The 25902-nt window shown below is 39.8% G+C and overlaps 1 protein-coding gene across 9 annotated transcripts in view; it reads right to left on the reverse strand.

Moving 5' to 3' along the window:
- The window catches only part of SCEL (sciellin), a 117922-nt gene extending 92020 nt beyond the window's left edge, over positions 1–25902 (reverse strand). For 5 of the 9 annotated variants that reach the window (XM_017343545.3, XM_017343544.3, XM_017343543.3 and 2 more), the window contains exons 1-5: positions 25731–25901; positions 12135–12196; positions 11353–11470; positions 8585–8644; positions 4249–4317 (exon numbers count right to left, since the gene is read on the reverse strand). In XM_017343545.3, the coding sequence (XP_017199034.3) occupies positions 4249–4317; positions 8585–8644; positions 11353–11470; positions 12135–12177 (290 nt within the window). In that variant the 5' untranslated portion in view covers positions 12178–12196; positions 25731–25901. Of the gene's footprint in view, positions 1–4248; positions 4318–8584; positions 8645–11352; positions 11471–12134; positions 12197–25730 lie in introns of all 9 variants that reach the window. The other 4 variants (XM_008260073.4, XM_008260071.4, XM_008260072.4 and 1 more) reach the window with 3 other exon arrangements.

Here is a 25902-nt window from a genome sequence, read left to right on the forward strand (position 1 = left end):
GCCCCTGAGTCACTGCATGGACTATAGCATACTACACCAGATTCTTATGAGTCAAGAAGTTGTCCTTCTGTAAATCATCTAGATTTGTCAAATTGATTATTCTACCTTAACAAATTAGTCTACTTTGATCACTACACTCATTTAATAAGCCCTAGTGGCCAACAGATGTCTTAATCTTTCACATCTCAGGTCTCCTTAAGGAGGGTACGTCTAGAAAAGGTATGTTTCTCTGCCTGTGGCTCAGGAAACCTAAATTAGTAATGTTACCATTCCATACCAGTAGTGAGGTCTCTTGACTGCAGCCCCTATTCCTTCCTTCTTTGCCTAATGTTACATAAGGAAGTTCCTCCTGGGACCTGGGCTGCCTTCTGGAACATTCTCCAGGCTTTCATGAAACTAGAACATAGCCCAGTTAAGCTAAGGAAAATGAAGTCAGCCAGACTCTTCTGTTGTCTTACACTATAGGTCTACCATAACTTCCCCTAACCTTCAGCTTTCACCATCAATTTTAGGCCAAGATTTTACATAAACTACTCTTACGACTAAGATGGATACTTACTTGGCCTCTCTCAAGAAAAATGTCAAATGGGGGAAATATTATCAAAAGCTAAAGATGTCATTTGACATGTGTAACCAAAATGCCAGGTGATGACTGTAAAGCTTTAGGTTTCTATACATCAACCCCTAACACAGTTTTGTTTACAGTACACAATACCAGCAAACACTAGCCCTGAAATGCAGAAAGGAAGGATGAGTAACTGGTATTTGGAAATCCAGAGCTCCGAATTCTCCCTCCACAGACTCTTTACAAGACACGCAGTGAGATGAACAGAATCAAAGAACCAAATACCAAAAGCTCATATTTAAGGTACTCATCAGGCCAAAAATTAGGCTCATAACTTCTACACTCACTGAAGTCAACCTCTGAGTCATTTAGATTTCGAGGACCCTACAATGAATCATTGTGAATAACACAGGTGAAATATCAGCTCATCAGAAATCTTAAATCCTGAGTCTTCCTTGGAAACCCTACTTGAATTTTACAGCTGTCTATGAGTCTTGGGGAATTGCTACTCTTGGGAACTGGATACAACAGCCTGCTGAAAGTAAATGGAACCTCAATATCAAGGTTCTGAAGGAAGGATGATGTTAAAATTAAATAAAGTTAATAAAAATTACACAGTGTGAATCCATGTGGGGAACACTACACATGGTGAAAAGATAGCTACATTCTACTACTACTTCTTGGTCATTTAAGATTTTCTCTCCACTCTCAGGCCATCCCTACAAGGTATGAGTAACTTTTTTCATTTTGTAGATAAATAAATGGAGGCTCACAGGAGTTGGATGAATTGTTCTTGGTCACATTACTAGGAAGAAGCCTATCTCCAAAGTCTTCTCACTGGAGCCCAATGTCATTCATACATGTTATTCTGCATTGTAACTGCCCCCAGAACTCATATATTAGCTTAACATGTCTCTCTTTAGTTCTCATTCTTCATCTCTTATAATTTCTTCTATGCCACCGTGAGGGCAAGTCAATCTGTGGTAATGGAGACAACCCTAAACACCATTCGAATACATATGTCACTTTTTTAAAAGATTTATTTATTTTATTTGAAGGGCAGAGTTACAGAGAGGCAGAAGGAGAAAGAGAGAGAGAGAGGTGTTCCATCCGCTGATTCACTCCCCAGATGGCTACAACAGCTGAAGCTGTGCTGATCTGAAGCCAGGAGCCAGAAGCTTTTTCCAGGTCTCCCACATGGGTGCAGGGGCCCAAGGATTTGGGACAACTTCTACTGCTTTCCCAGGCCATAGCAGAGAGCTGGATTGGAAGTGGAGCAGCCAGGTGTCCAATTGGTGCACATCTGGGATGCTGGCACTGCTGGCAGCAGTTTTACCTGCTATGCAACAGCGCCAGCCCCATAGGTCACTTTTTATGGCTGAAGAGATTAATTTTACATTTTCCTGGAAATAAGTTCCTGCCAACTTATTTTATATTGGTTGTTTTAATAGAAATTAGTCTTGAAGACAGGTAATAAACAGTTTAAGTAGTTATATAATCAAACCAAAGGAGAAGTAATACTTCCACAATAGAACACAAGGGGGCTCCCTAACCTAGGTTTCCCAAGCAAGTCATTGCACTACCTGCAGGGTTTGGGCCATCCATGGATGATAAAGTATTATTGTTGACATATTTATGTTTCTTTAGGACACCTCATATTTTTATCCACACATGTATATTTTAAAAGTGAACTCTTTACCTGTAAACTCAGTACTTTTCTCATAGTAATAAAACGAGTACAATATTACTAAAGTGCATGTGCACACATACACACATACAGCTGGTATACTGATCATCTTCCTCCTAAAATGATTTCAATTCTAGACCTCAGAAATGGTCTGCATTGCAAAAATTTGGCTCCTTCTAAAAAGACCTGCCATTTGGATTGATTTCTGTGTTCTCTGCCTCACATCACTTTTCATATTAACTGCCTTGGGAATGAACCAGCCAGGTTATTTCTCCCAAAGTTGCTACTGATCTCTGCATAAATAAAATGAAGATTTATATAGGTGATTCAGAATCTTACTGTATATTAGAATCACTTTGCAAGTTGATGAAAATGTCTGAGTCCTACCTCAAGCTAATTAAATCAGAATTGGGGAGTGAGGGAAGGCAGAAACATGCTATCTATGAAGTTTAGAAGCTCCCACAATGATTCTAGTTAGCAGCTAAGGCTGAAAATTATTCAACCAATTTGCCTGTGAGTCACATCCCAAGCTTCATCTTGATTGTCCTGATAAGAACTTTCAGATACCCATCCTATAAAAGCCTCAAAGCTAGCCATGTGGCTACTTTTCTTGGACCTTAATTATCTCACTTTAAAAAACATTTCTAGAAATATGGTTTCTTCCTTAGATGAGATCTTCTTACCAACTCATTTTGACATAGCTTTTTTTTTTTTTTTCAGACAGAGTAGACAGTGAGAGAGAGAGAGAGACAGAGAGAAAAGTCTTCCTTTGCCGTTGGTTCACCCTCCAAAGGCCGCCGCGCTGATCCGATGGCAGGAGCCAGGTACTTCTCCTGGTCTCCCATGGGATGCAGGGCCCAAGCACTTGGGCCATCCTCCACTGCACTCCCTGGCCACAGCAGAGAGCTGGCCTGGAAGAGGGGCAACTGGGACAGAATCCGGCGCCCCGACCGGGACTAGAACCCGGTGTGCTGGCGCCACAAGGCGGAGGATTAGCCTAGTGAGCCGCGTCGCCGGCCTTTGACATAGCTTAAAATGAAGAGAAAGGCCAGCTGTCTCAAAGACAGTGATAATTGTCTCCACTAGGGAGATGGTTTTGCAAGCCAATGACCAATACAGAAGTGCATACATTTGCTACATTAAACAACACTGGCATGGTATGAATATCAAGTCAATTAGATGGTATAAGTTTCAGTTTATCTGCTTAGAATCCAGTAGGTTCCATTTTCCTCTACAATAGCAGCATACCTTTAACCTCAGGAAGTGAATTCAACTATCAGTGGCCATGGGTACCCATTGTGCCTTGATTCCTATCATGGATGTTAACTTTGCCCTAGGAATCTCGATCAAAGCTTGGCTAAAAATGTGATTTTTGGCATTTATACTCCAACATGAATAGATTTTCTCACCTTTTCTCTGCAGAGATGAGCCCTTTCTCCCTACAGAGGAGGGAACCATCAACAGATACAATGTAGTGCAATCTTTCCATAAGCTATATGGTGACTTGATTGCCAAAAGAGTATTTTCACGTTCTAAAGAGCTAATGTCTTTATAGACAGCAGATCATAACTATTGCATGATTAATGTTTACCATCCTGCCTCAAAGTAGTTGTACAGAAATTGCTATTTCTCCACCATCAGAATGGAAGGCTCAAAAGTTGGAACAAGGATTATGCATATTCACAAAATTAACTGCATTCTCCACTTCTAACAGAACTTATAGATGTCATGCAGTGCCCACCCTATAGATACTCATATCAGTATCTGAAGAGTTTCACTACTAACCTACTATTTGCAGGATTTTAGACAAACAATGCTATGTACTCAAGATTTTGCAAGTTTTAAGGAAGACAATTCCCTGGAGACAAAAATGAAAATTGTTTAAACCTTGTATTGGCAAACATTTAAACACTCCATTTAAATACTTTATAGCTTTGTAAGAAATGGGCTGTGATATGCTTTCTGCATTCTACTTGCATTATTCAAAGCAACTTACCTGTCCAAAGTGTCATCAGATCTGTACCGACTCAGTGTGGCTTTTGGCTCATCTCTCTCATTTATCTTCCTGTAGCAAAAATAAGTACCAGAAGATCAAATAAATTAGAGAAAGTAGTTTATAAAACTTGTCATTCATTTAGCAAAATCTTAACCTACTAGGTAAGAAATGTACATTTTACCAGGGGAATACAGATTTTGAGTAACCAGGTCTTCCAAGGTTTGGATTTGGCTAGAATAAATCAAGGCAGGCTCAATTTCCTAAGCTAATAAAAGATCCTTTGCTGGCTCCCATTATTTCTCACTATAACATAACATATTCAAATTGGGGATAAGGATACAAAAAGCAAAGAACCCAACATGCAAAATGGTTTCTAACACATACTCTTGCCAATATTGTTTTCTACATAATGGGAACTCAATCCCTTACAATCAGCTCTGTTGTGTTTGCAGTGTTAGCAGTGCCACCAGTCTACACAGTGAGCTAAATTCTGAACTATTTTATTCAACAATGAGCACTGTAAACAGCACTGAAAGTAAACAACTCACTGGCAAAAGAAAGGGAGGGACAGGCAAGAAAGGAAAAGAAGCAAACAGGAAAAGCTGGAAATAAATGACAAGAAAGTGGGAGATGAGAGAAAGGATAGCTATGGGGAAGAGAGAAAAAGAGTGATAAGAAGAAATGAGGAGAGGAAGCAGAGAGAGGATGGATGAACAGAAGAAAATGGGGGAAGGAAGAAGGCAAGAAAATAAGGAAAGAAAAAATAGGATATTCAATGGTAGAAATCATGATCATGGGACTGGTAACTAATCACACAGGAAAAAAGGCCTGTTTAATGCTTCATCTAAGCCTGTAGATAGGGAAAGTAAGCTCTTTGTGGGAATTATATCATAATTTGTTGTGTTTTCATTTCAAACCATTATTTGATGGCAATATATTAAAGAACTGAATCAGAAGTAGTACAGTGACTGGATATTTACGTTGTAATTTGTTCATATTTTTTAAAGATTGATTTATTTATTTGAAAGAATTACATAGAGAGAGAAGGAGAAGAGAGAGAGACAGGTCTTCCATCCATTGGGTCACTCCCCAGTTGGCCACAACAGCCGGAGCTGCACCGATCTGAAGGCAGGAGCCAGGAGCTTCCTTTGGGTCTCCCACATAGGTGCAGGGGCCCAAGGACTTGGGGCATCTTCCACTGCTTTCCTAGGCCACAGCAGAGAGCTGGATTGGAAATGGAGCAGCCAGGACTTGGACTGGCTCCCATATGGGATGCCAGCACCACAGGCGGCGGCGGCTCTACCCACTATGCCACAGTACTGGCCCCTGTAATTTTTTCTAAACATAAGGGGCAGGTGTTTGATGTGGCAGTCAAGATGCTACATCAGATACTCACATCCATATCCAAATGCCTAATTCAAGTCCAAGCTTTGTTCCCCGTTCCAGCTTCCTGCTAATGGGCACTCTGGGAGGCAGAGGCTCGATTAGCTGGGTCCCTGCCATGCAGAGAGCGTTCCCATATTGACTTTCTGGCTCTGAGCATTATGCTTGCTCAGTCCTGACCATTGCTTACATTTTGTGAGTGAGTGGACAGGTAGTAGCGCACTGTCTCTCCCTCTCTCTCTCCTCCCCTACTCTCTCTGCATTGAAAATAAAAATAAATTTTTTAAAAAATGTGTGGCAAATTTTCACTGAGCAGATCTTTAGAGGTAAGCAATATACAAGTACTGTGTTGATGACTATGAGGAAGTATGGACTCAATTAACCATAGATGCTACCTACACAGAGTCAGAGAGACAAGTTAGATATACACATTCGAGGATAGAAAGTATCATAGAAAAGGTTCAGGTATGGTGCAAGAAGTGATAAGTTGAGGTAGCTGGTTTCCAGATGTAAGAATTAAACAAAGCTCGATGGAGGAGGTATAGCATGAGCTGGGCCTGGGAAGATAAATAGATATGAACATTCTTAAACAAAGGAAGAAGGAACAATACCCGTCAAGGCAAGAAATGGGTAAAGAAAAATTCCTAATGCAATTCTTCAAGTTTTTGAAGGAAACCTTGGAGTGAAATTCTGGTGTGGTTCACTAGCATGCACGTTTGAATGCAAATAGACAAAGGAGGGCCCCTCACACACCTTTACAATAGCACTATCCATATATACGTATAGTACTGCAGTTTCAGCTCTTTTTCCATGAAAGCAGCAGCTCCTTAAGGTTATGTCTTAGGACCTGTCACAATGGCAGCACATAGTAGGTGCTCCAAGGGGGGTGCTAAGTAAACACCAAAGTGAATAAAGCATTGAAAATGGACAGTAAACTGACAAAGGCTATCATTTTGGTAAGCAGGAGAAAAATAATCTCCCTGCTCTTTTAGGTAAATATATTCTGTGATATTAGTTGTAGGTCAATGGGAAAATGGCTAGACCTTACAAATTTTTGTTACTGAACATAAAAATTGATGCGCTACTTTAGTCAAAATACTGGTCAGCAAGTGTAAAGGCTTATAAAACATGTTGCATGGGGCCAGCACAGTGGCGTAGTTGGTAAAGCCGCCATCTGCAGTGCTGGCATCCCATATGGGCACTGGTTTGAGTCCCAGCTGCTCCACTTCCCATTCAGCTCTCTGCTATGGCCTAGGAAAGCAGTGGAAGGTGGCCCAAGTCCTTGGGCCGCTGCATCTGTGTGGGAGACCTGGAACCTGGAAGAAGCTCCCTGCTCCTGACTTCAGATCAGTACAGCTCTGGCTATTGAGGCCAGCTGGGGAGTGAAACAACAGATGGAATATCTCTCTCTCTCTCACTGCCTTTCAAATAAATAAATAAATCTTTAAAAATGTAGCATATTCTGCTATAGTTTGAGTATGTTACTCGAAAGTTCCTGTGTGTGAGAAACTTAATCCTCAACTTCATATGCTACTGGTATTGGGAGGTAGGGCCTTTGGGAGGTAATCAGGGTTAGATGAAGTCATAAGGGTAGAGCTCCAATGGTGACATAATTGGCTTCAACAGAAAGGAAAGAGAGACTTCAGTTGGCACGCTCTGCCCTCTCCTCATGTGATGTACCTTGACTGTGAGATGATACAGCATGAGGCCCTCACCAGATGCCAAGCAGATGCTGGATTCAGGCTCTTGGACTTCCCAGCCTCCAGAACCACGAGCCAAATAAACTCTTGTTCCTTACAAATTTCCTGGCCTAAAATATTTTGTTATAGCAACAGAAAACAAACTAACATGTATACCAAGAATCTGAAGCTTAGTTTTCTTCTTACAATTCCAAACAATTAGCTGTATCCTCCAATGTCTCCAGAGAAAGGTAAATAAAGGCAAGGAGCAATTTCCACTGTTGACTAAACCCAAATGATCAGCCTCCCCTAGTTTGATGAAATGAGGGCCATCTGAGAACCCTGCTTTAACCTTCAAAATCATGAAAACTAAGGAGGAGGCATAGGTAGATAGTCTGCCAGGTCACACAACAGTAAATTGGCTGAACAAAGAATAGTCCTGGAAAATGAAACAGTTACCTTGTATAAAGGGTTGTAAGCTTAACACCTTTATTATAACAGGTAAAAATGTGAAAAGACTTTAAAAAGTTAACAAAACTTCACTAATGAAAGTTTCCATAATAGACAAAGTCAATGTGTCTCTCTAACTTTTATAAATCTACAACATGAAAGACAATCCCACGTTTTTACTAAGTACTTCAATAGACACAAGCTACTGAACCAGATAAAATGTGGTTCTGCTACCTAACTAGGTTCTTCAGATAGGTGTCATTGCTTGTATATGTGTGAGCATAAATGTGCTTTAGAGAACATTATTTATTTGGTCAACCTAGATTATTTACATCATAGTGATTGCTAATTTTGTCTGAATTTTCCTACTAAATGGCATTTGTGAGTCTATTTGTCAGTGAGGATCATCATTTTCCCACAGGTGCAGGAGATTCCATGCAGCAATGTACTGTCCCATAAAGCAAGTAAACTCTGGGGTTGTTAGCTCTTCAGGATTGACAGAGAAGTTATCAGGTCATGCTGCTTTAAGTGTCCTTTCCCTACACATCAGGAGGACCATCTTAGTGGGGTGGGTCAAGGGTTGATTATGTTCCACCCTGAGCTGTTGCTCTGAGAGCACAAAACTGGAGATGCACTTGTCCCCAAGGAAATCCCTGATACTATTGAAGATACCCCTTCATGTGCCCAGAACACTGGGAAAGCCTGAGGCTGGCTAAAAGTCTTCAGCTATCCTATACAAGTCCTCTCTCAAAGCTACCATCTTTGTGTTTAGGCTAGCAATATAACACACCTTTTTGTTCCTGCTAATGATGTGAAATACTCACCTGTCCAAGGCATCATGAGAGTTGTGTCGGTTGAGCACCACCCTACCATAATTTTCATCTCTGAGAAGAAATAGTAAAATTATATCACACCATAAAGTTGCCACATAGGAGTTAAGCACGGAACAAAAGAGAAGGGAGAGAACTCACAACGTTTGGCAAGGTTAATCATTTGACTTCAGGCATAAGAACACAACCATGAATCTGCTTTAACCAGTCACTACTTGCAAGAGCATGGTAAAAAGAAACAAGTTTGTCAGTACAGAAGATCATTTATCTCATGAGATTTCCACATGATTCAACAATGAATGAGTGTTTTGTTTCGTTTTGTTGTTGTTTTATCACAGTGTGGGAATACAAGGCCATCGACTTTGTATATATTAGAAGAGCTCTTTTTCTACAGGAAGGCAAAAAAAGACTTCCACAAATATTGTTGAAGTTCAATTAATTCCATTATATCTAGATATTTTAATGGACTTGGCAGTTTTCTTTGACAAATTGTAGAAAAGCAAATACTGGTATTTGTGGCTAACAACATTCTCGGGAGATTAAGCCTGTTTTTGAACTATGAGAATACATAGCTCTCTGTTTGGTCCTTAAAATAACCCTATGAATTAAGCAGGGTAAATACTGTCATATCCAATTCACAGATGAGAAAACAGAGCATGGATTTTTCTTAAGACCACAAAGTCAGCAAGTGATAGATGTAGATCAGGGTCGCGGATCTTTTTATTCCAAGCTTTTGCTTCTCTTACTGGCCAACTCTGCAACACACTTTTATACGTAAAATTCCCAAGCCATGTCTTTCTTATTTAGTGCACTAGCCCTGAAAGTACATGCAATTTCAGGAAATGTCAAAACATGTAGTAGAGTTCTTGGACTTGAGCTAAAGCCAAGAGTAACCACCTGAATTTTTTTCATGTCAACCCAACCAAACCTGAAACACCACATTGTTCCTGGTTTGGCACCACTAATATTACTCAACACTCTGGAACCATTTTTAATAAAGCTATAAAAGAATTGTGGTAAGCAATTAAAAAGACAGCTGGACAGTGAAACTGAAAGAATGCCAGCAAATATATCCCCTCAAAGACCCCACAATGACTGTTCCATCTTCCTTGGTATCCATTCTGAAAATCTGTGAGAAAACAGGAGACACCAGGTATGTCTTTACTTAAGAAGAATCAGAACAAACAGCCCGGAACCAGGCCGGTGGGAAATGGGAAGCATCAAAGCCAATTTTCCCTTCAATCATTAGCTGCAGTGCCATGCAAGCTGGCATTGTGGGCCTTTCTAGAGAGGCTTGCCTGATACGAAGCCAACATTTCTGCCAACCGGGTTTTGTCTTAGATGTCTCTATGGTTACTCATCTGTGTAAATATTTGTAAACCAAAATGTATTATCTACATTTGACATCACAATACCACTACAGAAAAACAGAAACATCACATTGGACTAACGGAAGCCCTAAGGGCTATTTCACCGAAGGAAATGATTATTGTCCAACAATGATAACTCCAGAAGTTAGACTCCAAGCACCTTTATATTTCCTTAAAACAATAAAATTAAATGAAAGAAAGTAATAGGTATTTTTACTTAATAGTTACAAATACGCCCTACAAATAACGTAACTGGACAGTTTATACAAACTTTGAAATTGGTGTCCTATAACATAGTTTCTCAGCTTTGATCACATTTTGCTGTGGGGCTGTCCTGTGCATTACAGGACTTAAACTAGCAACCCTGATCTCTGCCCACAAATAGCAGCAGTCCTTCTAGAGTTTGATATGCAAAAATGTTCCCAACATTGTCAGAGGTCCCTTAGGGTAAAAATTCTGGTTGAGAAATACTGACAAAATGAGAGACAATGGACCATATCCCAAGCTCATCACTTAGTAGCTGTGTGCCACTTGACAAGTTACCCACCTTCTCTGAGCCTTAGATTCCTCTTATGTAAAATGAGGATATAATATCTATTTTGTACATTTGTTGTCATATTTAGTAATTCTTTATATGAAAAGTATCTAGCATCAAACCTGACACATTAGGAAATCAGAACCTGTATTTATATGCATACATAATATATATTGTGTACATAATTTTTATAAACATATATATTTGGTATGGGAAAATTTCTATTGTAAATCTATGTTGGCAATGAGGCTATAGGTCTATTATCATAGTTTTGAGATCTTTAAAATTATACCTAGAAGAAGAAATACTTAAAGCACTGCCAGTAGTATTTTCTCCTATAAAGTAATGTCACATTTCCCACTCTTCCAACACCTAGAGGTAGATGGCTAGATGGGACTAGAATGAGTTGGAAATTTACTGATTTCATGTGTGTATATAGACACTTCAGATAAATTCTTATTAAGTTTAGAATCATACCATGATGTGTTTGTTTCAACCGCCATGATTGACACACAGCTGGAATCTCCCTACCATGGATTAACTGCTACTTTTTTTTTTTTTTTTGGTAACTAGGAAAAGCCTGTGATCTTTTTGGTTTATCAGATAAGCATAAATATATATTCTCATTGACAACCATGCTTGTACTAGTAATGATTCACTTTCTCTTACAAATGTGGGTATTAAAATAGAGACATTCTTGAAAATCTAATACAATCAATTTATGCCCTCTACATCTTACCAAAAATTAACTATTTGAGAAGGAAAATATTCACTCTTCAGATGGTTATTGGTTTTCCGAGCACAGAGTGCCTCTCTCTGCTCATCCATCCACCCACCCCTCTCCATTGGCACCTTACTTTTCTTCTTCAGGACGTTTCTTTATCCAGCTGCTGTCTTGTAAGAAAGTCCTTCTTTTGTTCACCTCATGAAATCCCTGTTGCCTCAGTGTGGTCCCCTGAGATGTGCTTTTCATATCTATTAACAGAAAGATGAAAATTGGAAAACTCGTAGTATTAAGTTGAGTGTGGGTTCTCAACCTGAAAATCTTGAGAGGCACATCTGATTGGCCAGCACCAATCTTTAAGGCTGGCAAGTCCAGTACTGTTTCACAGAGTGTACCAGCAAGAAAGAACAAATCCCACACCTCATCATCAAAGATAACATAAAATTGTTTAGGCGCCAACTGAAACTGCCGATGCAGCTCATAAGGTTCCATCCAGCTCCTGGGAAGGTGTAACCACCAGCCTGGGATAAATGCAGCCAGGATTTAGTGGGGTGCTCAGTACAGTCCATAAGAAATATGTCTCAGAAGTACACACAGGGTGTTTTATAGCACATAGTAAACAATAATAAACAAGTGCTGGTATATTTGATTACCAGTGACTTCATCCTTTGATGTCATGGGAGCCAGAAGTATAGATGGTCATACTCAAAAAAAGACATTTTGATTGATTAGAAAAAACTTTGTATTGCAATTACATAAGGAAGAGCTGTAACACTCTTGTTTTAACTTCAGAAATCTAATTAAATGATAGTGTTGTCTCCAAGCATTCAGAATCTGTATTAAAGTATTAGGTTAGTGAATTGTTTCTCCTAGATTTTTAAGTTTTCTGAGTAAAGGAGACATGGTCTACATTACCATTTTTTGTGGGAGATGATTTCCTCAAGGGAAAATTGGACATTCTGTCTCCCAGCAAGGATCTAAGAGGAAACAGAACAGTTACTCTAAGAATCTATCAGCAAATATATAGTACTGAGAGATATTTTTTAATGACATCGACAAAGTCACAGGATTGGGTTCATCACCTCTTTCTCTCGAGAAGTCAAAGTAAACCCAGGCAACTGATGTGTAGTTAGAAGGAAAAACTGGTATTTTAGGCATGGCCATTTGGGAGAGCCCGAGTTCCTTAGCCACGACCAGCCAGTGCTGGCAAAGTGCTGAGGAATAGGATGAGCCATAGTTTCCCCATTTGCCTGGATTGACCCCCAGTTCTGCAGAGCTAAATTATGGCCATGCAGGTTGTAGGCACTTTTATCTTCACTTCCCACACACATGTAAGTTAGAAATTATGTTTAATGACTATGTTAGTATCAGTACAATCCAGCCTGACTTCATTCTTATACATTTATTATTATTATTATTTACATTTATATTTTACCTCTGTTGTTAAAAAGACTTGAAATTTGAATATTTTGGTAGGGTTTAAAGGTATGGTAGTCCTTAGGTGCTGTGTCTAGTTAGTTCTGGGCCTCTCTGGGACTTCAGTGTAAAAAGCAGAAAAGTCCTGGGAAAAGGGGGCATGGTCATCACCTTGGGTGGGGTTGTTTTGTCCTTTTCAGTGTCCATGGAACAAAACAGTAGATGGAATACTGGAGAGGCACTGGTGCTCAAGTCAGAAGTCAGGTCTATGCCTATGCCTAGCTTCACTGCATTCAAGTTCTGTAATTCAACTACTTAACCTCCTCTTAAAATGGGGTTAATGAAATGCGCCATCTGCTTCATAAGGTTGTTGTGATGGTCAAATGAATAATGTACACAAAGACCACATTGTCAGATTTGTAAGTGCTATTGGACTTAAGATAATACTCAGACTACATTAGTCTACAATATAATTTGTGGGTTCCAAAATTTCCCACCTCCCATTGTCCAGTGCCAAATTATCCCCTAGAACAACCTGCCATGGGACCTGAAGTGGAAAACACACTACTTTGGGTTACGTTTTTATTTTCTCAGGAGTCTCCCTGTAGAAAGTCAGAAGATCCAAGTGCAGGCTGTTTTCTTGGCAGGTACAGGCTTGTGGCTGTGCTTTTCCTGGTAAACTGCCCTCTGCTAATGAAGCTCCCTAGTTCCATAGCCTCCCCATCCACCACAACCCACAGCCAGTGGTCAATTGACTCAGGCCAGAAAAGCTCAGACCCTCACCTCAAAGTAGAGCCAATTTAGTAGGGCAACTGGCATTTCAGGGATGCAATGCCATAGAAGCTCGGCTCCCTACACTGCTTCCCCTCCCTTGATCTCTTCTCCCAAGAGCACACCCTCCACAAGTCACAGGTACCCAAATTCCTCTCAGGTACCACATCTAGGGAACCTAACCTAAGACAAGGTCTAACAGCCAATGTGCAATCATGGCCATTACCAGCACAGAGACTAGCACCTGTTTACAACACTAATAGCCAAGATCTTGAAGATGTTAGTAGAGTTAGAACATTCATTTAAACAATTCTTTGCAGTGACTCTGGCACATTGGGACTGTTATTAGCTCAGGTCCTTCACCTGTAAAATGAGGTGAAATAGAGCTACTTTGAGGATCAAATGGAATAGTATGTAAAGTGTCTAATAATCATCAAACACACATTCAGTGCTCAACGATAGTGCTCAGCAGGTGCTTAATTTCATGCCTCTGCTCTACCATCTTGGAAAATAGAAAGCAAAGCCATAGGAGAGGTATGGCTCAATGTAGGGAGGAAAACAAACTTGAACTTGAGCACTGGCCATGTAGGTTAAGTGGGGAAGTCCTCAGCTGGTTGAGTTCAGGGGTTTCAAAGACTTAGCCAGAAAGGAAAGATAAAGAGGAACCTAAGGATAAACTTAAATCTCAACTACTGAATTTGGCCTGTCTCACCCAGCCTCTCAGGACTCTTGGCTAAACTATTGCTGATGTCTGATGTGCTCTGATAAATTCTTTCCTTTAAGTTGATGAAGACCTGGAGAGTTCCCAGCTGACTGAACTAAGATTCTGATGTGGTCAAGATGTTGTTTATTTGATAATATTTGCATACATGGAAAATTCAATTGTCACACAAGGGGCAGGGTACATGGATAAAAAGACTTTGCAATGACAGTCACTCTTAGGTATCCACAAGGGATTCATTCCAGGGTGCACCTCCTCCTTCACAGATGATCAAGTCCCTTATATAAAATGGCATAGAATTTTTATCAACGCAACACACATCTTCTCATATACTTTAACTCATTTTTAGATTGCCTAAAGCAATGTAAATGCTATATAAATAGTTTTTAGACTGTACTGTTTAAGGAATAATAAGTAGGGAAAAAAGTTGTATAAAAAAGACACAGCTTGGGGTATGGATATTTTAGATGTGCAGAAGCTTGGATCTGTGACACAGAACCTGTGGATATAGAGACTGACTAACTTTGTTTATTTGTCTCTTCCAAGAGTCTGAGTTTCCAGCAGGCAAGGCTTATGTCTTCCCCCTCTCTTCCCAATGTCTGAAATAGGACAAGTGCTCTCTAAATGCTTATAATCGGCTGAATCATATTCTCCAAAATTCATATGTTGAAGTCTAAACCTCCAGTACTTTAGAAAGGGATGCTTTTGGAGACAGGGTCTATAAAGAGAATACTAAGTTAAAATGAGACCCTGTGCATAGGCCAATCTGATGGTGAACTTATAAGAAGAGAAAATCTGTAAACACAAAGAGAAAACAGAGAAAAGGCCAGGTAAGAGCAAAGAAAGAACTAGCTTTATGCAAGCCACAGAGAGAAGCCTCATGGGAACCAAAACTGCTAACACTTTGCTCTTAGACTTCCAGCCTCTAGAAGTGTAAAACTATGAATTTTTGTTATTTAATTCACCTAGTCTGTGCCTTTTTTTTTCCCTATGGCGCCATGGAACCCTAATACAATCCTTATGGAAAAATCTGACTTAAATATTTCCAAAAGAGTCAAATCACTTGAAGAGTTTGGTGTCACATTGTCTGTGACGTGTGTTCTTTGTGTCTTGCACAAAATAATTGCTAATCGCAATTGCTAATCCATTATCCATTAGTTGGACACAGGGTACCTCATAGGCATTGTCTCTCATTGTCACATAAACTGTGAGGTGGTTGTTTTCACCTCCAAATCCCAGGTAAGACAACTGAAGCTCACAGCAACTATGTGGCAAGCCCAGTGAGTTAAGAGGCAGAGTTTGGGGGCTGGCACAGTGGCGTAGTAGATTAAGCCTCCACCTGCAGCACTAGCAACCCATTTGGGCACCAATTCGAGGCCCAGCTGCTCCACTTCTGATCCAGCTCCCTGTTAATGGCCTGGGAAAGCAGTGGAAGATGATCCAAGTGCTCCATCCCCCTCAAGCACTCAAACTCTGCCTGACCCTTTCTCCTCAGGAAGGATCCTTCTGTCTACGAGTCAGTGTGAAGTGAAACTTGTCTGAGCAGGTAACCAGTGAATGGGGTAAGGGTGTCACGGAGGAAAAGTGATGAGCCTCAAGCTAGAAAGGCTCAGGATGAGTCCCAGCTTTGCCGCTCACGAGCTACTTGAGCCGAGCCTCTCATTCTGTTTGTGCAAACTGGGGCTTGCATCAACATTAAAAGACTATTATGGAAACTACATGATATAATACTTTATGTATATTATAAATTACTATAAAATCATATAAAGTATTATTACTGTCTAAATTCTCATTACTTTTAATAACAATAATTATACATATTTAAGGACTGCAGTGTGACATTGTGAAACATGTATGTATTGTACTGATCAAATCAGAGTAATCAACTTTTCCCCTTTGACATTTATTTTTGATTGGCGTTTAGAGTTCCTTTATTCTTTTTGTTTATAAATTATATACTAGGATATAGTGAACTCAGCTATGCTGTGTAACATTAACTTACTCCCTCATTCTACCTCTATTTAGTATCAATTATCCAGACTCCCTAAAGAGGCAGCAGAAGCCTGGTTTGGGAGGAAGACAGAAGTAGGATATGGGTAGGATAGTAAGGAAAATCTAAAAACATTCATATGTGTTTTTGTCCAGACCACAAAAGAAGTAATGAGGTAAAAATGTGGGTATACAAGAGAAAGCAAGTGAATTCACCTGAAACTATTTCTCGAGAGTATCCAAAAAGTCACAATGTAGAGCCAGTGGGGATGATTTTAGGATACTTGCTCTCATCCTTAGCATAGAGAAAGAGGTTAAGAGCCATGAGCTCATTCAGATGACTTAACATCCTTTGTCTTGATTAAATGACTTTCTGGGGAAAACCTGGCTACTAAAAGCATGATAATATCAGACCCTCTAGGAAGATATTGGATCTTTCTGGAGCCAGCACATATATAAGGCAGAGGAAATACCCATTTTTCTCTATGCAGCTCCCTGCAGGAAGTGCCGGAAATCTGGGAGTCTGTTGAGATCTTATGCATCCCAGCATGGTACCTACACCAGACACTCCTAGATGGGCAGGGAGTAGAGGTAGGGGATGGAGGCCAGTTCCACTGACTTATTGCAAAGAGTCTGCTTACAAACTCTTCTGCATTCAGCATCCGAGTGGTTTTATTAGTAGAATTTAAATCACTAAATCCACTCAATTTTTAATCAATCAGCAAAACATTCAAAATACAATCAGTCACATATGTGGGACATCATGAATATTTTTAATTTTAAAAAGGCATTTTCAAGCCCAAAAATGGTAGTCATAATCCTTCTAGATGTTAGGGTAACCTTTATTTTTACCTCTACTATACCTCCAGGACACCATGCCTCCCTCTTTTAAATTAAAAATCTTACTTTTTAAATTTTAATATTTTTCTTGAACTTTTTGGAGGGTATCAAAGGAGCCCTGTCCAAATGGGAGAAGGCAAGGTTCAATTATGGGTGATCTGGAAGTTTCCAAATAAAGACTTGCAACACACTGTGGTTGCCTATCTGTTATCAGTACTCATTTTCTCCCTTACTAATAGCTAAAACCACATTTCCAAGCCTTCCTTGAAGTTAGAGGTAAGCATATTTGTATTTCTGATAATTCTATTAATTAATTAATTCATTTGAAAATCAGAGTTACAGAGACAGAGGGAAAGACACAGAAAAAGATCTTCCATATTCTAGTTCACTCTCCAGATGGCTACAAAGGTAAGGGCTGGGCCAGTGTGAAGTCAGGAACCAGGAGTTTTCTTCGAGGTCTCCCATGTGGGTAGCAGAGACCCAAGCACTTGAGCCATCAACCACTCCCAGGGCATTAGTAGGGAGCTGGATTGGAAGTAGAGCAGCTGGGACATAAACCAACACCTATTTGGGATACTGACATTGCAGGCAGTGGCTTTACCTGCTACGGCACACTGCTGGTTGCTTGTTCAGATTATTAAGATGGAAGTGGAAGTCACTGGAAAAAAGTTGGCTATTATGCTTCATCCCTCTTCTTTCCTGACCCTAGGACACCATACAGAAGGTCAGAGCATACACCTGGGATGTAACGGATCACAAGCAACCATGAGAACTAAATTCACCCACTAAGAATGGCAGAGGAACTGCCACAATAGCCATGGACAATGCCTGGACTTCCCTTTGCAAAAGAAAAACCAGCCTCTTAACCTGTTTAAGAGACTGGTTATCATTGCATTTTTTGCTGCAGAAGCCCGATGTTTTTCCCATATATTAGTAAGCCACCATGTGGCAAATTAAATGTCTAAAAGCCAGTGGAGGGTTTACAAGAGATATTTGTGATTCTTTGATCAGTGAAATACAATATTTTACAGTATGTCTATGTGTTCAATGTTCCCAGTAAGAAGCCTCACTGCTTACCTACTATGTGTCACAAACTGTGCCATGTACTCATGCATTTTATCTTATTTAATCCTTCCTAGTCAGTACTATCATCTCTAATGATAGGATCCCCAAACTTACGGAGGTTAAATAAACCTGCCCAAATTACATGGTGAATTGCAGAATCCAGCACTTTAATTAGATCTACATGACTGCTATACTACATGTAATTCAAAGGGCCATGTGATACGACCAATACCAGGCATTCAGAGAAATGCCCTGCAGCTCCAATGGATGGACAATAATGGACACGCAGCAGACAGGAGCTGCAGGAACAAATGTTTGTTCCAGCATCCTCTGGTAGCTCAGTATGGAGCCTCTACCCTCCTGTGACCACACAGAAGCCAGGGGTGGCCAGAATGTCATCCTACTCCTTTCTTGAGTCTGTCTTCCCCTGGATAGCTTGATAATGATTCATATGCATTCTCAACTGCATGTGGTCCATTGCCACCAGCTAAATGAGAAAGGTAAATGTAATGTATACTATTTTCAAGTGATAAGACATCAATCAGGATGCTAGATTCTTCCTCTGACCTGAAGTATAAGGGAAATAATCTTTTCTTATCAAATTTACCTGTTGCCAGTGCAGCGGTGGCATTTTGTCAGATGTCCCAAGGTGGATGAAGTCTGTTCTTTAGACAGTCTTTTTTTTCCCGTTGTCTCTCCTATGTCTCCTGCACAACTTCCTTTAGCCCCACTTCTTCTTTTTTCTCCCTAGTACCTATGGGCCACGTTACCCTAACCATCTTCTCATACCAGCCCATTTCCTGCCCAAAGCCATTTATTGATGCTCCAATCAGAGGTGCCAGTTCCTGTTTCATCAATCTTTATTTCCATGGAACTCTTTCTATCTTGCCCAGGATACAAAGAAGTATTTTTATGTACAGATTTTATTATGCTGTTATTAAAAATAGATCAACAAGGGTCATGCTGAGACACAGGGGGTTAAGGCCTCAGCCTACAGCTCTAGCATCCCATTTGGTTGCCAGTTTGAGTCCTGGCTGATTCACTTCTGATCCAGCTCCAAGCTAATGCACCTGGAAAGCAGCAAAGAATGGTCCAAATCTTTGGGTCCCTGCACGCATGTAGGGGACCCAGAAGAAGCTCCTGGCTCCTGGCTTCGGATAAGCCCAGTCCAGCCTTTGCGGACATTTGGGGAGTGAACCAGCAAATGGAAGACCTCTTTCTCTGTCTCTACCTCCCTCTGTAACTCTGTCTTTCAAATTAAATCTTTTTTAAAAAATGGATCAACAATAGGCATCTCTGTAAATAACAAATTTTTAAGTGTCCTCTTGTGAAATAAATTAGATTAAAATTCTCTCAAACTGGTAGCATTAAAAATAAATGTAGCTAGATCTTATTTGTAAAGAAGATCTTGAGCATTAAAGGTTATCTTGAGAGTCACACGCACTCAACATCCAAATCATGAAACTTTAGTAACCTCAGGTCAGCTACTTGGACTTATTTCTAAGTATCATTCTTCAGGTCCATTCCAGTTTAGATTTTAGCTTTTCACAAAAAAGAGGAAACTCTAATTTGGGGTCATCAGAAGATTTTGCCCATACCTATGCCTAACAGTGACAGTAACAGTGCTTTAAATGTGGAGCACTGCGGGAAAAGATGTGTGAATGCTGTGACTGTTATGCTGAGACCTACAACAACCTTTACTTTAAAGCACTGAATATATGTGAAATCATGACATCAAAGCCCAGAAGGGAAGAAAACTGTAACCACTGGTCCATCTTTAATTTCCTCTTTATGACCAGAGAGTAAAAACTCCTTTTCATCTACTGCTTTTTAGATGAAATCAATGTCAAGTTCTGAATCAAAACCAATCAACTTTCTTAGTATTTATTTGAAGCGTTTGAAAAGATCAGCATCCTCTGTTTCATTAATGTGTCTTCCTTGTAGCTTTTCCTCATTTCCTTATGGCTTCTCTCAATCTACTTCAATGTTGTGTACTTAGTAAGAACACTTCCCTGGGGACAGGTAGGTACATCAGCTAAATCGCTGTTCCCTTAGCCCAATCCCAGGTCTAATTCTTCCTGTCCAAGGTACAAGAATTCTTTCATCCACTTTCTGGCTCAGATATAAACTTTATCTTTTGGCTCCTGGCGGCAGAAAGACTTTAGCTCTCATTCTTTGTTCCCACCCAAGGTCAAAATGTCTCTTGGCTTACATAGTACAACCAAACAACATTTATCACACCCTGTTTAACTGTTTCTTAAGAAAGACAGTGGGTAAACAAGTGGATGAAGGAGAAGGAAAAGATGGAAGATTAGGAAGAGAAGAAGAAGGAGAATTATTACTGGGAAAGGGGCACATGGAGAAAGAAAATAGGAATATTAAGGTGGAAAAAAAAACAAGTGGAGCAGAAAGTAACAAAATAGAGAATAAGGGAAGAAAAATGAAAAGCAAGAATCTAATTCTGACTGCTAATATTTGGGGCCATACAATAATTACAGCTACACTGAGCTTAAATTTTATATGTATTACCTCATGTGAACCTTATATAATGCTTTCAGGTTGTTATTGTTATGTTCATTCCATACCTAAATGCAACTTTATGACAAATGATTTCAGTGAAGTCAGAGTTTTTATACAGAAGCCTAGGATAGGCATTAGAAATGTGGGCAGTAGGTGAAATTAGATTTTTTTGGACAGAAGTCTCAAGGATGAGTAGTTTGCCTGAGTTTATATAAGTAGTGAATGTTACAGTTGGGATTCAAACTCAACCCAGTCTAACACCAGAGTACCTGTGTCAGAAGCCCAGAAAACAAAAATGAGTCAACAGGTATAAAGCTACTAGAAGAAATGGTAAAAAGAATAACAATCCCTTTGCAGTAGAAATCCCTGGTGGAGCTCAAGCAAGAGTAAGATTTGAACAGACTTTTATTGATCATTTTACTAAAGGGTCATGACAGCAGCATGGAGTGACAGTAGAAAATTTTAACTTCTCCAAAATCTTCATCAATTTATCAAGCTTCTAACCTACACAAGGAAATTTGCTCTTTTTAGAAAGACCAAATGTGAATGGTTTCCTAGGGCAAATCTCTACAGTGATAGAAAACACATACAAAAAAAAAAAAAAAAGAAAAGAAAACACATACAAAAGAAGTTGAAATAGAACAAGGAAAGAAACAGAGCAAAATTGTCAACAAAATGGCACAAAGGGCAAATGGCTCTTGTGTATGAAAAAGTCCAGGGTTTCATGACCCAGTAGTGGTGCCAAGGCCACCAGTATTTTTTCCAGCAATCATGGAAACAGGGAAAATGCGGAGGAACTGGAAAAAAGCAAATGCTATAAAACCGTTTTCAATAGAAGAATAAGAAGTTGATAATTACAAACCAATAAACAGGAGCATTTTCTTCTGGAAGATAAATAAAACAAAAACCATCAAACAACTAATTATCACCAAAAGGAACATGAAATATTATGTACAGAGAAAACAAACGGGCTTCATGAAGTGTAAGTGTTAACAACTTCACTTAAATTAATTTTAAATGGGTCTTCCAGACACAAACAACTGTGTTTAGCCTGAATACACAGTGGCAGAGGAAATTTCTAAATTATCAGGGTGGTAAAGACTCACCCAGCCTGCCGTGATGGTTAGAAATTGGCCATTTATTTATTCATGCAGCCTCACAGTTGAAGCTTAGAGTTGGGAATCTTGCTTACTGATGGTGAAACAAAATCCAGGAGGGAGCACAAATGAAATCTCTTTGCTATGAAGATGTCTGTAGGTTACCAATTTTCTGAGTCTTATGACCCTCACTATAAAGTTTTCTTACTGTTGATTCTTATTTATAATATGCAATCCTCACCCAGAGAGTATGATAATATCAAATCTGAACATGACTAGTGTCCTAGTCTCTGGGGGCAATTATTAGTTTCATGTTATAAAAGATATTAGTCTAATATTCATTAGACTAATGAAAATGCTATCCAATACAAATTATCTCCCACCTGAGCTCCAACAAGGGCTATTTACAGTTCCAGCTCATTCAAATTCAAGTCTATCTAGAATCCACCCCCTTGTACATATGTGTATACTAATGCCTTTTAAATTCTTACATACAACATTCTTCATGACAAAATAAAGAGACTCAGGGAGGAGTGGGAGAAGATCAGTGATTCAAGGATAGCTTATTTCCAAAATCTTTAACTAAAATTAGCTCTCCTTGAAGAGATGTACAATACTCAGCCTGTAATTTTTGTGCATTTTCTAGAATGTTCTCCTGGGATGTGTGTATTTTCATTTGAAAAGCACAGTCTATATTTCACTATCTTCCCCCAGGAAGTTCCATTAAAGAAAACTTAGTGACATTTTACAGCCAGATAAACACATATACAGACAGAAAATAAATTATTTAAGTGCTTAGAGCTCTCAAGTAAATGATTACGATGAGTATTCAGGACTACTCATTCCTGTGTGGAGAAGTAAACCAGCTGTCATTTTACAGACACCTATAAAATTCACTCTGCCAATTGATGATCACAAAAAAGATGGTGAATATCCTTAAAATGTTTGCAACACCAGATGTAAGTCTAATCAGCATAGATGTCATTTGGCGAACATCAATCTGAAGAGCCTCTCACAGATCCTAAACTCACAAAGGTTTTTTTTCATTAATAAGTCATTTCTTTATTCAGATTTCTTCAGCTTTTGATCAATACAATTTTTCTTTTCCTCATTACTTATGCTTGTCATTTCTCCTTAGAGTCATCCTAGTTTGGCTTCTTCTTCTTCTTTTTTTTTTTTTTTTCAGAAGAATATAAATTCTTTAATGACTGTTACCAGGGTAAACTAGGAACACTGAGTCACTGCAGGCAAGGACCCAGAACATTAAGATGCAAACCCCTTATTTCAAACTTCTGAGCAATTAGCATAGAAGCAGGATAAGGACAGAAAATAGCTGTGTGGGGCCAACAAAGATTTCTCTTTGACTCGTAGGCCAAAAATTTTATTGTTTCACTCACAGTGATGCTAGGAGCTAAGGCCCAATCATAGGAAATGTTTTCAGTTAAGTCATGTTCACTTAAATTAACTGCTTAGTGAGTTATGTGCCATTCATTCTAAAGAATAAGTTGACACTCAAAACATAATCTTTTTTGTTTTATTTACCAAGTCCCAAGGAAAACAAATGTGTCAGGACTTTCAGTTAAAATTCTGGTAGGCAGGGCCAGTGCTGTGGTGTAGCAGGTAAAGGTGCTGCCTGCAGTGCAGGCATCCCATACGGGCACTCCCAGCTGCTCCACTTCCCATCCAGCTCTCTTCTACAGCCTGGGAAAGCAGTACAAGATGGCCCAAATGCTTGGGCCCCTGCACCCACGTAGGAGACCCGGAAGAAGCTCCTGGCTTCTGCCTTTGGATCCGTGCAGCTCCAGTCATTGCAGCCAATTGGGGAGTGAACCATCAGATGGAAGACCTCCCTCTCTCTGTCTTTCCTTCTCTCTCTGTGTAACTCTGACATTTGAATAAATAAATAAATCTTTGAAAAAATAAAATAAAATTCTGGTAGGCAAAGAAGACAGCCAGGTAAGAAGCATCTGCAGAGTGGTAGTTGGGGTGGGGACATTCCTGATAGGGTATCACACACATACCAGACTGCCTCCTACTCTGAGGCTCTCAGCTCTTAACAGTAAAACCCACAAATACATGAATTAAAAAGACACTCCACAAATCACCACATCCCATTACATCACAGTTATACCATACACACTACAATAAAATCTCCACATATCGCCAGGTAATGAAATTCTCATTTCCATATCATTTATAGTCATTTTATAAAGATGTAGTGTAGCTCTTTTATTGCTGCTACATATTTAAGTGAAAGAATCTGAAAAATCACTGGGCAAACCCATTAAAACAACAGACAGATGATGTGAGTTCTCCTTCTGGTCTGTTACCCTGATCCTGGCAAGTTGCCTGACATTTATGCTGTGTCCTCATCTCTCAAAAGCAGGAGTTAGACTGGATGAGCCAATACATCATTCAAATTGAAAATTTATGTCAAGTAGCCTAAAGACTTACATGAATCTAAAATTTCAGTAAAAATCCTGTCCTATTTATCTTCATTGTCTATATATCCTGACATTTAGGATCAACCCAACATCACCAAAATGTTTGCTAAAGTTATGTCTCAGTTTCCACAACTTAATTTTTCCAATGAACCCTGTAATACCTGTCCACACTATAAACTGTGTAGATGAGAGCTAATTTTGAACTTGATCACATCTCATGTGAAAAACAAAATTAAAATCCACAAAACTACAATTTAACTTTGGATTATTATAAATATTTGAAAATCGAATTGTATCTTCAGTAAACCATGGGGAATTGAGCACTGATAGATTTAGACCCTTCCACGACTGCAGGTGAGCTGAGCAGCAACTGGAAGCACAAAAACATCTTGTGTGTAAGACAGATTCAGGTATGGTGTGGAGGACACAGCCCTGCTGGCTGCAAGCTGTATGTGATTCCCCAGCTCTGTATCATAAGAGGAAGTGGTGAGAAAAAAGAAACACATCAAGACAACTTTTCTGGGCCAGAATTGTGGGGCAGCGGCTCAAGCTGACACCTGCAACACTGGACCCCTTATGGGAGCACCAGCTCATGTCCCAGCTGCTCTGCTTCTGATCTAGCTCCCTGCCAACCCACCTGTGGAGGCACCAGAAGATGCCCCTAGTTCGCGGGCCCCTGCCACCCACGTGGAAGACCTGGATGGAGCTCTTCTCTCTTGGTTTTGGTCTGGCTTACAGGTATTTTGGTCTGGTTGCAGGTGTTTGGGGAGTGACCCAATGCATAAAAGATTTTTCTCTCCCTCTCTCACTGACACTCTGCCTTTCAAATAATAAACAAATCTTTTTTAAAAGTAACTTTTCTATCATTATCAAAAGGCTTCCAGAACTGGTTTTTCAGGACTAGGATATGAACAGAGGTTGATAATTGTTCCTATACATACTCATCGCTTTTTACATTAGAATTCAGAGAAGTTAGCCAATTGCCCACAAATTTCACTGGAGAAGCAGCACACCCTTCCTTCCCCACTTAATCCCACCTCCTTTTAATCCCACCCTCTCTGCTGCATTCATGCAAGAAATGGTGGTTTTCTTATTTTGGGAAGATAGGGTGATGGAGAAATGGATTTGACACTCTCTCTCTCTCTCTCTCTCTCTCTCTCTCTTCCTCTCTCTCTCAGCAACTTACAATGTTTTTAAGCAGCTGAGAAAAATATTACTTCTCTGTAAAAGAGGACACAATCTCTATCAAAGCATTGTTTATGAAAACAGGAAGATTCCTTTTTAAAAATGTTGCTATAATCACTTGAGAAAACAGACCAATGACTGCTGATCCCTTGACATAAAGAATGAAAATCCTTCTGTCTGAGAGGATCCCGAAGCTGGCAGCTCCCCCGAAGAAACAGGGTAGGCTCTGGGTTCTGTGACACTGTATCATGCAATGGCCAAGCAAAAAGTCATGCAGCATACAAGCACAGCACAGAGGGGCAGAGCGGCTGACAAGCACAACAGCCCACTGGAGGTAGTCAAAATTTAACAGGAAAAGAGAGGAAGCTCACAGTAAGTTCTCGTAGTAATCACTGGGAAGGAAAACAGAGAGTTATGCAGAAACAACCAAATAACTTATGTTTACAAACAGAGTTCAACTTACCTCTGTTGGGCAGAAAACCAGGACTCTGATGAACCAGCCTGTGAGTGGGTGCCCAGGTAAATGGGGCCCAAAAGAATGATACCTGGAGTTGCTCAGTGTGGTCTCAGCCTCTTCCTGACTGTTAATGAACAGGTCAGAGACTTCTCCCTCAGCGGCTGAGTCACTCAGGGAG

The sequence above is a fragment of the Oryctolagus cuniculus genome, chromosome 9 (assembly GCF_964237555.1).
Source record: "Oryctolagus cuniculus chromosome 9, mOryCun1.1, whole genome shotgun sequence".
Classification (NCBI taxonomy): Eukaryota; Metazoa; Chordata; class Mammalia; order Lagomorpha; family Leporidae; genus Oryctolagus; species Oryctolagus cuniculus.